Consider the following 15,406-nt stretch of genomic DNA (forward strand, 5'->3'; position numbering starts at 1 on the left):
TCATTGTAGTATTTTGCTTTGTCATTCCGAGCAGCCTTTTGGAATCTTCTGTTCAGCTCTTTAGTATCTTTAATTCTTCCTTCTGCTTTGGCTTCTCTACACTCCAGTGCAATCTTCAGAGTTTCTTCTGACATCCATTTTGGTCTTTTCTTCCTCTTCTGCCTTTGTAATGACCGTTTACACTCTTCCTGAATGATATCCTTGACATCCTCCCACAACTCATCTGGTCTTCGCTCATTAGTTTTAATTTACATTTTTAATTATTTTTTATTATCATTAATAATTTTAATCAAAAATCACATATATTTTCAATTCCTAATCATTCATTGTTGCACTTTTCTCCATGCCTACCTATCCCCTCCAATTTGTTCTTCTATTTGAAAAGTAAAAGCAAAATTCTTTCATTGTTATACAATCTCTCCTCCAAAGTCCACTCCACTATTCAGCCTTTGTTCTGGACTCCTATCATGACAGTAATACCTAATCATATATCCCTTTAAACAGTTCTCTCTCTCATATGTTTCAATACAGTATACATAATTTATCCCATCTTTCTCAATCTCCCCCAAACCCCAATGTAAGTCCCATTTTACAACAATGCACCATGCAGTATTTGTCCTTTTGTGTCTGATGTATTACACTCAGCATAATGTACTCTAGGGTCACCCATTTTTAATAATATTGCCTGAGTTCCTTGTCTTTCAATGAAGCGTAGTATTCCATTGTGTGAATATACCACAACTTCTCTATTCATTCGTTTTCTGATGGACACTTAAATTGTTTCCAAGTCTTTGCTATTGTGAACAAAGCTGTGATAAACATGGGTATGCATACATTTGCTTGGGTGGCAGTTATTCTCCGTATTGTCAATCGATATCCTCAGTAGTGGAATTCCTTGGTCAAATGATATTTCTATATGCAATTTTTTGAGAAACCACCATACTGCCTTCCCTAGTGGTTGCACCATTTTACACTCCTAGCAACTGGACCAATAAAGGTCCAGTTTCTCCACAACCTGGCCAGAATTTGTTGTTTGCTGCTCTATTGAATTTTGCTATTCTTACTGGAGTGAGATGATATTTAATAGTTGTTTTGATTTGCATCTCTCTCAGAGCTAGGGATTTTGAACATTTCTTCATGTGTTTGTTTCCCATCTGAATGTTTTCTTTGGTGAAGTGTCTGTTCATATCCTGTGCCCATTTTTCAATTGGGTTGTTTACCTTTATCTTGTTGTGGTGTTGTTAGGTGTGATCAAGGTGACCCTATGAATAACCAATCTGAACACTGTCCTGTCCTGTGTCATCCTCACAATCTCTGACACACTCAAAGCCATTGTTGCAGTCATTGTGTCAACCCACCAGCTCAAAGATCTTCATTTCTTTTGCAGTAACTCCACCTACCCAAGCATGATGTCCCTCTCCAAAAAACTCCTTTTCTAGCAGCATGCCCAAAGTATGTGTGATGAAGCTGCATCATCTTTGCCTCCAAAAAGCATCTGGCTTCAGCTTTTCCAAGACATATCTGATTGTTCTTTTGCAGTCCATGGGATCTTTAGTACTCTTCTCCAACACCACAGTTCAAAGGCATCAGTTCTTCTACTGTCATTCTCAAGAAGGGGATTAAATATAGAATGTATTTTAAAAGTTAATAATTTATATAAATCTAATAATTAGTTACATTTAAGCATTGATTGTACTGAGGTGATGAGAAAATCTATAGAAAGTACAACTAAATGTTTTTATAAAATCAGAAATGGATATAAGATAGGGCACCAGACGAATTTGTTGAGAAATATCTACCACTCCAGATGAATGTTTCACATCCTCCCGAAGTGAGTCTTCCAAGTTTGTTTTAGTCTAACACATCTATGGCAAATGTCATACTGAAAAAATATGTTAAATCAGAGAGAAAGTAGTTGAGAAGATCTGTTCCAATTCTATTGGTCTCTCTTACTATCTGAGTGATTTTAGGCATGTGTGTTTAACCTGGTTGAGTTTTATTTGTAAAATGTAGATAATGATTATCCTTTAGATGATTAAAAAATGCTGCATCAAAACAACTATATCATCTCACGCCAGTAACAATAGCAAGATTCGACAGATCAGCAAACAACAAATGCTGGCGAGGTTGTGGAGAAACTGGAAACCTTATTCAGTGTTGGTGGAGTGTAAAATTATGCAACCTCTCTGAAAGACAGTATGGTGTTTTCTCAAAAAGTAGGAAATAGAAATACTGTTAGATCCAGTAATTCTACCACTGGGAATATACCCTAAATAAACCACAATTGCTATCCAAACACATTTATGCACACCCATGTTTATTGCTGCTTTGTTCACAACAGCAAAGAGAGGAAAACAACCCAAGTTCCCATCAACAAATGAATGGATAGAGAAATTGTGGTATAGTCACACAATGTACTATATAGCATTGAAAAACAAGGTACTCATGAAATATACAAAATGGGTGACCCCAGAGGACATTATGCTGAGTGAAATATCTCAGTCACAAAAGGACAAGTACTGCATAATGCCACTGTAATAACACAGGACTGACATCAAGGTTGAGGGGAAACTGAGAAAAGAGGAGATAAATAATGTACACTGCATTGAAATAGATGAGGAAAGGACTGCTTAAAATGAATATATGATTTGGAATTATTTGCATGACAAGTCCAGACTAAGAGCTGCATGGTAAAGTAGACTGTTGGAGGAGGGTATTCTACAACAATGAAAGAATTTTATTTTTTTTTCAAAGAGAAATGCGAACTGTGGGGAAGGCTTGGGAAAGCAAGAAAAGTGTACAATAATGAATGCGTGGAAATCCATATTCTCTATAAACTTTCATTAAAATCTCAATTTACAAAAGGAAAAAAAAAATAGAAAAAAGAATGCTATAGAATTCCTGCTCATGTTCCTGTCATATAGAAGTCTTTTAAAAATGGCAGTTAGAGTTACTATTTTCAGAACTTTGTCACTGTCCACAGACTTCTCTAACTCAATATGGCCACTATTTTCCAACTACTCATTCAGAATTGACACTCTTTCCACAGCACAACTCAAGGTCTGTTTTTACTGTTTCAGAGCCACTCAAACTCAAAGAATTTGTATTCTTTCTAAAAATTATAAATCCTATTGCTATTAAAGAAAAGCTGTGGTAAGATATGTTGTTGTTGTTGTTTAATGCCGTCGAGTCGTAGACGACTCATAGCGACCTTATGAACAAACAGCCTGAGCACTGTTCGTACATAGAGTTTCCGGAGGCAAGCCATTTTGGAAGTGGATGCTGCTCCTGCTTCCAGATGGTAAGCTATAGTTCTTCTTATTTATTATTCGTGCCCTATAATGTATTATATCTTTCTTCTCAGAGGATGTGTGTGACAGTTTGTTTAGAATTTGTTTTTAGTATCTTTGTGGAAAAGTCTAGCTGGCTGTAGTCCTCAGGAGTGTCACTGCGCACAGATTTCATCCTGCCTTCTTCACTCCTTCACAGATGACAGCAAAGCTCGGATCAGCAGCAGCTTACCCTCGGCCACCCTGGGCAGCCTTTTGGATGACCAGCACTGGCACTCTGTCCTCATTGAACGGGTTGGCAAGCAGGTCAACTTCACAGTGGACAAGCAAACACAGCACTTCCGTACCAAGGGTGAGGCTGATGCACTGGATATTGATTATGAGGTGAGTCCTTGCTCACCTACAGTATTTAGCTCCGGAGAAGCTCCAAAATCAGTTAATGCAAGCACAACTCAGAGGGCATGTAGGTATGGAAAAAATCCTAAGGCCATTTTGCACTTCTCTCTGTACCCATGGCAATCTGAAGAAGCCAAGGGAATTTAGGTGATGAGCTATTTATACACATTTTAAAATCAGAGGGTCCTTTTCTTATTTTCCTTTCTGCTTTATTTCTGCTTATGTTGTTGTTATGTGCCATTGAGTCAACTGTGACCCATAGTGACCCTATGTACAGCAGCTCTGAAGTCTGCCCTGTCCTGAGCCAGTCTCACCAATTCTGACACACCAACTCCCATTGCCCCAGTTACTGTCTCAATCCATCACATCCAAAGTCTTCCTCTCTGCCCTGTCACTCCACCCTTCTGAGCATGATGTTCTTCTCCAAAGACCAGTCTCTCCTGGCCACGTGCCCAAAGTATGTAAGACAGAGCTTCAAAATTCTAGCCTCCAAGGAGAAACTTGGTTTCATACTCTCCAAGACAGAACTATTTGTTTTCTTGGCAGTAAATAGTATCTTCAAGACTTTTCTCCAGCACTAAATTAAAACTTTTATCATTCTTAGTCATTGTCCATTGTCTCTGATACATAGCAAGTAATTGTGAAGACCATGGTCTGGATTAGGCACACCTTACTCTCTAGACTGACATCATTGCTTTTCAGCACTCTACAGAGGTCCTTGACAGTAAATTTTCCCAATGCAATTAATCCTTTTACTTTCTGATGCTGGTGCTAAGAGTTCTGATCATGGAGCCTAGAAAGCAGTAATTGTTAATGACCTGAATCTCATCTTCATCTATCATGCTGTTGTCATTGTTGTAGTTATTTTTAAGTGTCGTTAAGTCATAGATGACTCATAGTGACCCTATGAATGAAGAACTGAACACCTGTGTAACTTTCATCCATTCTCCAGGTTCATAGGGTTTCTGGAGACAAGCTCTTTTGGAACTGGATGCTATTTCTGCTTCCGAACTTGTTTTAATCAGGGAGCTCCACCAAACACTGTCCACTATGGGTACCCATTATCACATTTGACACATCAGTGTCACAGTGTTCAGCTTCACAGCAACCACAAGTTACCTCTGTACAGCAAGTGGACATACCAGGACTATATAACCTAAAAGACTATTTCACCAAAAACAATTATAAATAGGCCCTCGGGCCCTACAGTATTTTACAATTCTGACACCCACATGAGACATAAAGAAAGCCATAAGAGCCAGACCGTTCCATATGTGACCCTCCTTAAGACATGAGAGGCCATCATAAGGTCCAGCTAGAACTGAGATTTACAACACACTAGCCCTCAGCCCTCAGGCTCATGGTGCTGCTAATTAGCCCAGTAGTAAGAAACGTTGTCTTCTTGATATTGAGCTTCAGTTCATATTGAATCAATATTGACCTTCTGCATCAAGCTCTTCAGGTCCTCTTCAGTTTCAGTAAGCAAGGTTGTGTCATCTGCATAACGTAGGTTGTTGAGTTATCCTCCAATCCTGAATTCACACTCCTTCTCATAAAGCCAAGACTCCTGAATGATCTGTCTTGCATAAAAAATTAATAGGTATGGAGATAGGATGCATCCCTGACACACTCCTTTCCTAATTTTGAACCATGCCCTGTTTCCCTGCACTTTTCTGAGGACTGCTTCCTGATCCGTGTAAAGAATTCACATAAGCACTATCCAATGTCCTTGCATTCTCATTTTCTTAAAGATTAGCCACAATTTGTTGTGATCCACACAGTAAAATTCCTTTGCATAGTCAATGAAACACAGGTAGTCATTTCTCTAGTATTCCCTTAATTCTTTGTCTGGTCTTTAGTTATAGGCATACTTGCCCCCCCCCCTTTCTTTCTTTTTTAAATTATACTAGTTTATTTACAAAATTCTAATACAATGCTTCTCACACCAGTTCTTTCCCATTTTCCTAACCCCTCCACCCATTGAATTTGTGCAACCCATGATTAATTCCCCTCCTTTGCCACTCATCTTCACCCCTCTCTTCCACCCTCCCCCACCCCCTAGATACTCATACTCATTCTACAATAATGATTTTATACAGTATTTATCCTTAAGGGAAAGTTAGTTCACTCAGCATAATGATTTTTAGTCCCTACCAAAGTAAGTAATGTTGTTGTTGCATGCTGTTGAGTAGCCTGTGACTCATGGTAACCCTATGCACAACAGCTGTAACCTTGCTCTATCCTGTGCCAATCTCTGTCTCTGACACACAGACCCCAATACCCCAGTCACTGAATCAACCCACCTCATAGAGGGTCTTCCTCTCCTACACTGTCCCTCCACACTCCCAAGCATGACACCCTTCTTAAAGGATTGGTCCCTCCTTGCAACATGTCCAAAGTTTGTCAGAAGAAGCTGCAGAATCTTTGCCTCCAAGGAGCAGCCTAGTTTAACTCTCTCCAAGATGAAGCTATTTGTTTTCTTAGCAGTCCATGGTATTTTCAATACTCTTCTCCAATGCCATGGCTCAAAGGCATCAATTCTTCTTCTTTCTTCTCTAGTCATTGTCTAACTCTCTGAAGCATAGCAAGTGATTGCAAAGACCATGGCCTGGTTCAGGCAGACCTTAGTTTCCAAAGTGTCACCATTGCTCTTCAGTACTTTGGAGAGGTCCCTAACAACAGACATTCCCATTGTAATACATCTTTTAATTTTATGGCTGCTGGTGCCAATAATGTTGACTGTGGAGCCAAGCAAACAAAAGCTGTTAACAGTCTCAGTCTCTCCACAATCCATTCTGGTGCTGCCAATTGGCCCAGTGGTGAGAATCTTTGTCTTCTTGATATTGAGCCTCAATACAAATTAAAGGCTGTAGTCGTTGACCTTCTACAGCAAGCACTTCAGGTCCTCCTCAGATTCAGCAAGTAGGGTTGTGTCATCTTCATAACCCAAATTGTTGATGAATCTTCCACCAATCCTGATACCACACTTCTCCTCAAATGGCCTAGAGTCCTGGATAATCTGTTCTGCATATAGATTGAAAAGGTATGGAAAGAGGACACATCCCTGGTGTACACCCTTTCCAATTTTGTCCAATGTAGTGTTTCCTTGCTCTGTTCCGATGACTGTCTCCTGACCCAAGTATAGATTTCACATTAGCACAATCAAGTGTTCTGTGATTCCCATTCTTCTCAGAGTCAGCCACAGTTTGTTATGATCCACACAGTCAAACACCTTTGCATAATATTACTTCTGCATGCTGCGTAGTATTCCATTGTGTGCATGTACCATAATTTCTCAATACATTCATTTGGGTTTCATCATCTGGGCTGTTTCCATGTTCTTGCGATGGTGAATAATGCTGCTATGAACACTGGTGTACAAGTCTCCATTTGTGCCTCATTTTTCATTTACTCAGTGTATGTTCCAAGCAGTAGAATAGATGGGTCATGTGGAATTTCTATGTTTAGCTTTTTTTTAATTGATATTTTAATGAAAGTTTTTAGAGAACATGGATTTCCATTCATTCATTGTTGCACGTTTTCCTCCCTGCATATCCCCTCCCCCTTAGTTTGCTTTTCTCTTTGAAAAAAAAAATCTTTCAATGTTATGCAATACCCGCCTCCCAGTCCGCTTTACTATGCAGCTCTTATTCTGAACTGTTGTCATGCAAATAATATGTACTCACTAAGCTGTTCTCTCTTTGAAAAATCACTAGACCACTTTCCAAAGTGGTTGTAACATTGTACAATCCCACCAACAGTTTATAAGAGTTCCTATTTAGCCACATCCTCTCCAACATGTATTACTTGCTGTCCCGTTAATCTTTTCTGCAGTTACTGGAGTGAGATGTTTTTTTTTTAGTTGTATCTCTCTTCTAGCCAGTGATTTGAAGCATTTCTTCATGTGTCTGTTAGCCATTCAAATACCTTCCTCTGTGAAAATGCTTTCCATACTTTTTTGCCCATTTTGTAATCATGTCATCAATCTTTTTCTTGTGGAAGCCCAGGACCATAATTAGTTGAATTAGCAGATTGTACATCAATTATGAATGAGCTGTATCTAAAGGATTCTGCAGTCTTCACACTAGACATTTACTTTTCACATTCATTCTTATAAAGGACAAGTGATCAGTGCATTTCCCCATCTCTTCAATACAGGGAACATTATACAAAATTCTTCAAAATAGCAGCCAAACAATTAATCAAACTACGATACTTATAAGATTAGTTTAAGAATAAACAGATTATATTTGTCCTCTACTCAATTTTTTGGAAGGATGAGTGGCATTCACTTCCTTAATATCTTGCCTCCGAAAACCCTATGAACCTGGAGAGAGGATGAAAGGCACCCAAGCATTGAGGACTCTCCTTCTTAGGGTCTCTATGAGTTGCCTGCAACTTGATGGTACTTATCAACAACAACAACAACTCAATTTTAGTACTAAAAAATATAGTTCTTCTTATTAATTTTTCATGACAATTAATTGTTCATATGCAGACATGGGTGTGTAAGAGTTTCTAATATGGAGTTGCTCGCAACCTCCTAAAAACGTCAGGGCTGTGATAAGAAGAAAAAAGCAGTAAATGCTACATTCAGGAACAGGCTCAACCTTGAGGAATGGCATGATCCAACTCTGAAAGGAAAAAAAAACCTAATCTGATTAAGAAGGTTAAAAAGGTATGAATGCTAAACCAGTGCTCATTTTATATTAGGTCATGAATCATGAATTTACTAAAAGTTCAATGTTTTGTTTCTTTTTAAGTGTGTAATACCAGGCAGACAAACCAATGTAGACTAATACATGAGAGCCAATGGTTACAATGTTAGGAATTTTATGAATGGATGTAACAATCAAATACCTTTCTAAAAGCTAAAATGTATACATTTATAATTTTAAAATAAACCCTGTTGCTGTCATGTCAATTTTCAATTATGGCAACTCCTTATAGGAGTTCTGCCCTTACAAGTAAGTACTAGGTGGAATTTGACCTTATAGGAGTTCTGTCCTATCAGTTAGTGCTCAGGTGGAAATCGAATGAGCCAGGCCAAGTACCTATGATTAAATATTTACAAAATTTAAAGTCTAACAACCAACTAAGAATTCTTTTCCAGATTATTTTGTTATTTATAAAGATGGACAGTTTCCTCCCATGTGATTTACAGCCTCCCAAAAACCCACTAGAGTTTCAACTATGAGTTGGTTCTGACTCCATGGCAATGAGTGAGTTTCAGTGTAAACTTGCTAGAAAAATGTTAGTACTCAGAGCCCATATGGATCTATTGAATCAGAAGCTAAATATCAGGCATATTTCTGATTTTAGAAACCATCAAAGTGATTCTTATCAGTCTGCTAATTGACTGGAAGAGATCTATGCTTGTTTCCATTTAAAAAAAATCGTGAACCAACAAATTTTGGAAAATATTCAATACATTATATCACATGCAAGTAAAATTCTTCTAAATATTATTTAAAGCAATGGAACCAATGTCAAATCTCTTAGCTTTGTTATGAGGAAGGGTCTTTCATCTGTTCTTTGGGGTAAAATGCTTGTCTGTCAGATACTGTTCTAAAGCGGAACATCCAAATTAAGACAAAGGAGAAGGATTGACCATCCACTTTCAAAATAATAGCCTTTGAAAATCCTATGTACAATAAAGCACACTTAGATTGACTAGCATATATAACATTAGAGGCTGAGTCTTTGTCTTGGGAATCACAGAGGAGGAGGAACAGTTGCAAACAGACATCAGTGATAGGAATGTGGAATGTGAGATGAATGAATGTAGGCATCCTGGACATTTTTAAGGAAAAAAATGGAACTCACTATTGACATAGGAGGCATTGGTGAAATGCGATGAATTGGCATAGGGCAATTTGAATCAGACAGCTACATGATCTCCTACACCACAAATGAAAAGATGAGTAAAAATGAGGTCATATTCATATTTAAAACAACACCTAGATCCATCTTGAAGTTCAACATTTTGAGTGACAAGATAATATCCATACACAAAGAAGACCTGCTAATACCACTATCATTCAAATAAATATATGCAACAACAATCAAAGCCAAAGAGCAGGAACTAGATGATTTCTATCAACTTTTGCCGTATGAAGTCAATCAATCATACAACAAAGATATATTCACAATAATGTGTTATTGGAATACAAAAGTTGGGAACAATGAAAAAGGTTCAGTAGTGAGAAAATATAGACATAGTGAAAGAAATGAGACTGGAGATAGAATGACAGAATTTTGTAAATCAATTATTTATTCCTTGCAAATAAGAAATGCAAATGGATACTATATACATGAACTTCATCAAATGGCCTACACAGAAGTCAGATTAATTTTACCTGTGGAAAGACTTATTGGAGAAGGTCAGTATTGGTTGTGAAAACTAAGCCAATTTCTGATTGTGAAAGTTCAAACTGAAGCTAAAGAAAATTATGTCAAATCCACAAGATCTAAAATTTTATCTTAGGCTATAACAACTAGATTTAAAAGACAACTCAGGAACATATTTGAGATATTGAATACTAATGATCAAAGACTAGATGAAGTATGGTAGGTTATAACGAATATTAACCGTAAAGAATACAAAAGATCATTAGAAAGACAGAAGAGGAAGAAAAGACTAAGATAGATGTTGGAAGAGACTGAATATTGTTGCACGAGAATGCCAAAATGCCAAAGCAAAGGGAAGAAATCTGAATTTAAGGAACTGAAAAGAAGATTTCAAAGGGAAGCTCTGAAACACAGAACAACGAATTATAATTAAATGTGCAAAGAGCTGGAATTAAAAAAATCAAAAGGGATAAACATCTAAGCTTTTCTTAATCTGAAGGACCTGAAGAACAAATTCAAGCCTCGAGTTTCAATACTTAGAGATGCTATCAGCAGAATTCTAAATGATCCAGGAAGTGTCAAAGAGTATGGCAGGAGTAGACATAATCACTGTACCAAAATAATCTGCAGACACAGAATAATTTAATGAAGCAACACATGAATAAAAAGCAATGGTGATACAGGAGGAAGTTCAAGTTATTCTGAAGGAATTGGCAAAAAAACAAGGCCCAAGGAATTGATGGCTTACCAATTGACATATTTAAATAAACAGATTCAGCCCTGGATGTACTCATTAGGTTGTGCCAAGAAACCTGGAGGACATCTACCTGAACAATGGATAGTAAGATAAACATATTTATACCTGTTGCACAGAAAGCTAATCTGATAGAGTGTAGACGTTATCCAACAATATCACTAATATCACACACAAGTAAGATTCTGCTGCAGATCATCCAAAAAAGACTGGAACTTGACAGAGAACTTCCAGAAATACAAGTTGAGTTTAGAAGATGTTATGGCACTAGGGAAATAATAGCCAGTATCAGATTGCTGTTGGCTGAAACTGAGAGTACCAGAAGAATGTCTAGTTGTGTTTCATTGACTGTGCAAAAGCACTTAACTATGTGGATCACAACAAATTGTGACCGACCTTGAGAAGAATGGGAATCCCAGAACACTTAATTGTACTCATGCAAAGTTTATAATTAGACCAGAAAGTAGTCATCAGAACAGAGCAAGGAAACACTGCATGGTTCAAAATGAGGAAAGGAGTATGTGTGTCAAGGATATGGCATACTTTGTCAATCTATATGCAGAACAGACTATTCAGGAGGCTGAAATTTATGAGGGGGATTATGGCATCAGGACTGGAGGAAGACTCAACAACCTGCATTAGAGAGATGACACAACCTTGCTTGCTGAAACTGAGGAGGACCTGAAATGTTTGCTATAGAATGTTAAGGACTGTAGGCTTCAACATGGATTGTAGCTCAACATCAAGAAAACAAAGATTCTCACCACTGAGCGAAAAGACAGAACCATGATAGATGGAGTCGATATTTTTCACAATTTCAGTGTACTTAGTTCCACAATCAACACTCTTTGTACCGGCAGTCAGGAAATCAAAAGACAAATTTCATTAGACAAGTCTGTTGTCAGAGACTTCTCCAGAGTCTTGAAGAGCAATAGTGTTAGTTGGAGACTAAAGATTGTCTTATTTAGGCCATGGTCTTTGTAATTATTTGCTATAATTCCAGGATCTCTCCAATGACTAAGGATGACAGACGAATAATTAATGCCTTTGAATTATAATACTAGGGAAGAGTATTGAACATAACATTGAATGTCAAGAAAACAGTCTGTCTTGGAGAGGGTGAAATCAAGCTGCTTCTTGAAGACAAGGATTTTGAAGCTTTATTTCACATACTTTGGGTATTTTGCCAGGAGAGACTAGTCCTTGGATATGGACATCATGCTTGGGAGGGTGGAGGGGCAGCACAGGAGAGAAAAACCTGCAGGAGATGGATTGACACACTAACTAGAATAATGGGAGTAGGTGTGTTGGAGACAGTGAGACTGACTCAGAACAGAGCTGGGTACAGAAATATTGTACACAGGGCCACTGTAAGTCCACAGGTTACTGGATGGCACATAACAACAATAACTATGCATTAGCAGGAAAGTGCTAGAAATTCAAACTGGATTCAGAAGAAGCTGTTGCACAAGGACAGTTCTTATGTCAGAAGGACCTTGGCTGAAAAGAAAGAATACCAGAAAGATGTGATCTGTGTTCTATTGACTATGCAAAGACATTTGATTGCTGCGTCTAATCTTGAGAAAAAATGTGAATTCCAGAGCACTTAATATTGCTCATAAGAAACACACATGTATACCAGAAAGCAACTATTAACTCAGAAAGAGAACACTTAATGGTTTAAAATTAGAAAAGTTATGGAAGAAAGTTTACATTATTTATCCATACCTCTTCAAGCTTTAAACTGAACAAATCATTCCAAAAATTGTATGAAAAGAGAATAATGAGGCATCCTCATTGGAGGAACACTCATAAGCAACCTGCTTTGTTCTGATGATACAACTTTGCTTGCAGGAAGTGAAAAGGTATTGAAGGACACATGGCAGAAGATCAAAACTACAGCTTTATGTATGGATTACATCTCAATATTAAGATAACAAAAATCTTCACTGATAGAAATAGGCAACTTTTTATTATATGGAGAAAAAAATTGAAGTTTTCAATGATTTAATTTTATTTGGATTCACAATTAACATTCCTGTTACCAACAGTCAAAACATTTTTAAAAAAAATGTTGAATTGGGAAATCCTGCATTCCACAACCTCTTCAAAGTGCTGGAGAATAATGATGTCAGTTTAAAGCTAACTGCAACTGACTCAAGCTATAGTATTTTTCTATTGCATATTAAACAGTGCATCATCATCATCATCATGGCAAAAGAATAAATGACCCCTTTGAACTGTGGTTTTGGAAAGAATACTGAATATTTCATTAATTGCCTAAGAACAAACAAGTCTATCCTGCAAAAGGTCCAACAAAGATGTCCTTTAAAGTCAAGGATGGTGAAACTTTGTCTCACATACTCTGAATGTGTTGACATAGAGACTAGTCATAGAATGCATTATTATGCTTGGAAACTTAGAGTATCATAGATAAAGATGAAACTTCCAGTAAGATAGATAGTAATTATAAAAATGGGTTCTAGCATATCATAGCAGCATAACGCAAGGTTCACATCTGTTATTCAGAGCTGCTATGACTTGAATTTGGGTGGACACTGCATAACAACAACATGTTAATTCTGATACACTTTAATGTTTGTAAGTTACCATTTAAAGCTCTTTAACTGATGAATTCTTCTTCTTTTGTAAGATTTTGTATAGTAGAATATGTGTTCAATCATTGGGTACTTTAATTTTTTTTTTAGGCACAGTAATCAATGGGATACCAAATTGTCTTGTTTAAATTAACAAATGCAGCCTTAGATGCACTCACCAATCTATGTAAAAAAATTTGGAGAAATAGCCAACAAATTGTAAGAGATCCACATTAATTCCCATTCCCAATAAAGGTGATCCAACTGAATGTGGAACAATTATTAATATCATATGCAAGCAAAATACTGCTGAAGATTATTTAAAAAATGGCCGGAATAATACATAGATAAGGAATTTCCAGAAGTTCAAGCAGAATTTGAAAGAGATTGTAGTGCCAGGGATATAATTTTTGATGTCAGATGGATTCTGGCTGAAAGTAAAGAATACCACATGAACGTCTATTTATGCTTTACTGACTATGCAGAGGAATTTGACTGTGTGGATCATAACAAATTGTGACTGATATTGAGAAGAATGGGAATCCCAAAGCACTTGACTGTGCTTATGTGAAATCTATACCTGGATCAGGAGGCTGTTGTGCTAATGAAACAAGGGAGCACTGCATGGTTTGGAATTGGGAAGGTAGTGTGCTAGAGTTGTTTCCTTTCTCCATACCTATTCAGTCTGTATGCTGAGCAAGTTATCCGAGAGACTGGACTCTGTGAGTGTGGTATTAGGATTGGAAGGAGAGACTCATCAATAACCTTGCTTGCTGACACTGAGGAGGATCTGAAGCACTTGTTGCAAAGGATTAGGGAATGCATACTTCAGTATGGAATGCTTCTCAATGTCAGGAAAATAAAGATTTTTATCACTTATCTGAAAGGCAGTGTCCTGATGAATGGAAATACAAAATCTCTGTAAATTTTTGTTAAATTTAATAATAATAATAAATCTTAAAAAAAGGAAACTGTCAAAAGCTTCATTTTCCTTGGATCCACAATTAATACCCATGGTGACAAGAGTCAGGAAAAAAAAGAGATGCATTACTCTGGGAAAATCTGCAGTTAGGGACTTCTCCAAATTATTCAGGAGTAATGATGTCAGTTTGAGGACTAAGATGTGTCTGATTCAGGCCATAGTCTTTCCAATTACTTGCTATCTATCTGAGAGCTGGACATTGAATAAAGGTGACAGAAAAAGAATTGACATCTATTAACTGAGGTGTTGGAGAAGAGAACTGAACATCCCATGGATGACCAAGAGAACAAACAGATATGTCTTGGAGAGAGTGCAACCAGAGTGATCTTTGGAGGCAAGAATGATGAAGCTTCATCTCACATACTTTGAGCATGTTGCTAAGAGATACTATTCCTTGGAGAAGTACATGATGCTGTAAAGGGTGAAGGATGGCGAAGGAGAGGAAGATCTTCAACTAGGTGGATTGACAGGGTGACTGCTACAATGGGCTCTTATGTGCCAGTATATGTGAAGATGGCACAGGATAGAACATGGCTCAGATCTTTTGTTCATAGGGCTGCTATGAGTCATACTTGACTCGATGATGCCTAACAACAACAACAATAACATCAATATTGATAAGTATTACCTGAGATGCATGTGTGTAATGGACTCTGGTGGTAAAGTATGGAAAATGAAGCAAGGAAAGCTTGGAATCACCTAATACTATATATCATATGTTTCTACTAACACAAAGAAACACTAAATATAAAAAGCCAAAAGGCACAGAAGTTTTACATGATCACTCCTCAAGGACACATCACTTCATACTATAACCACTCAACAGTTTGTCACTGATAAATTCACTTCTGTTTTACTCAGTTACACAAGTGTCCTCCCTGATGCCAGTGCATACTATTCTTGGGAAACAAAACCTCCCAAGAAACCAGATGTAGAAATTTAAGCAGTACTTATGTTTTCCATGGGTTATGAATATGCTAAAGCAAATATTCTGAAGGTTTTTTTGTGTCTTTGATTTATAGGCTGATGGATTGAA

General features: G+C 37.4%; 1 protein-coding gene across 1 annotated transcript in view; it reads left to right on the plus strand.

Annotated features, from left to right (window-relative positions):
- CNTNAP5 (contactin associated protein-like 5) overlaps positions 1 to 15,406 on the plus strand; it is a gene marked incomplete at its 3' end in the record, with an annotated part of 476,754 nt that overhangs the window by 435,580 nt on the left and 25,768 nt on the right. The window contains exon 6 of the mRNA XM_006902200.1: positions 3,490 to 3,674. Within this exon, the coding sequence (XP_006902262.1) occupies positions 3,490 to 3,674 (185 nt within the window). The remainder of the gene's footprint in view (positions 1 to 3,489; positions 3,675 to 15,406) is intronic.

Source organism: Elephantulus edwardii, unplaced genomic scaffold, assembly GCF_000299155.1.
Source record: "Elephantulus edwardii isolate Elephantulus edwardi_28Jun2011 unplaced genomic scaffold, EleEdw1.0 scaffold00380, whole genome shotgun sequence".
NCBI classification, from domain to species: Eukaryota; Metazoa; Chordata; class Mammalia; order Macroscelidea; family Macroscelididae; genus Elephantulus; species Elephantulus edwardii.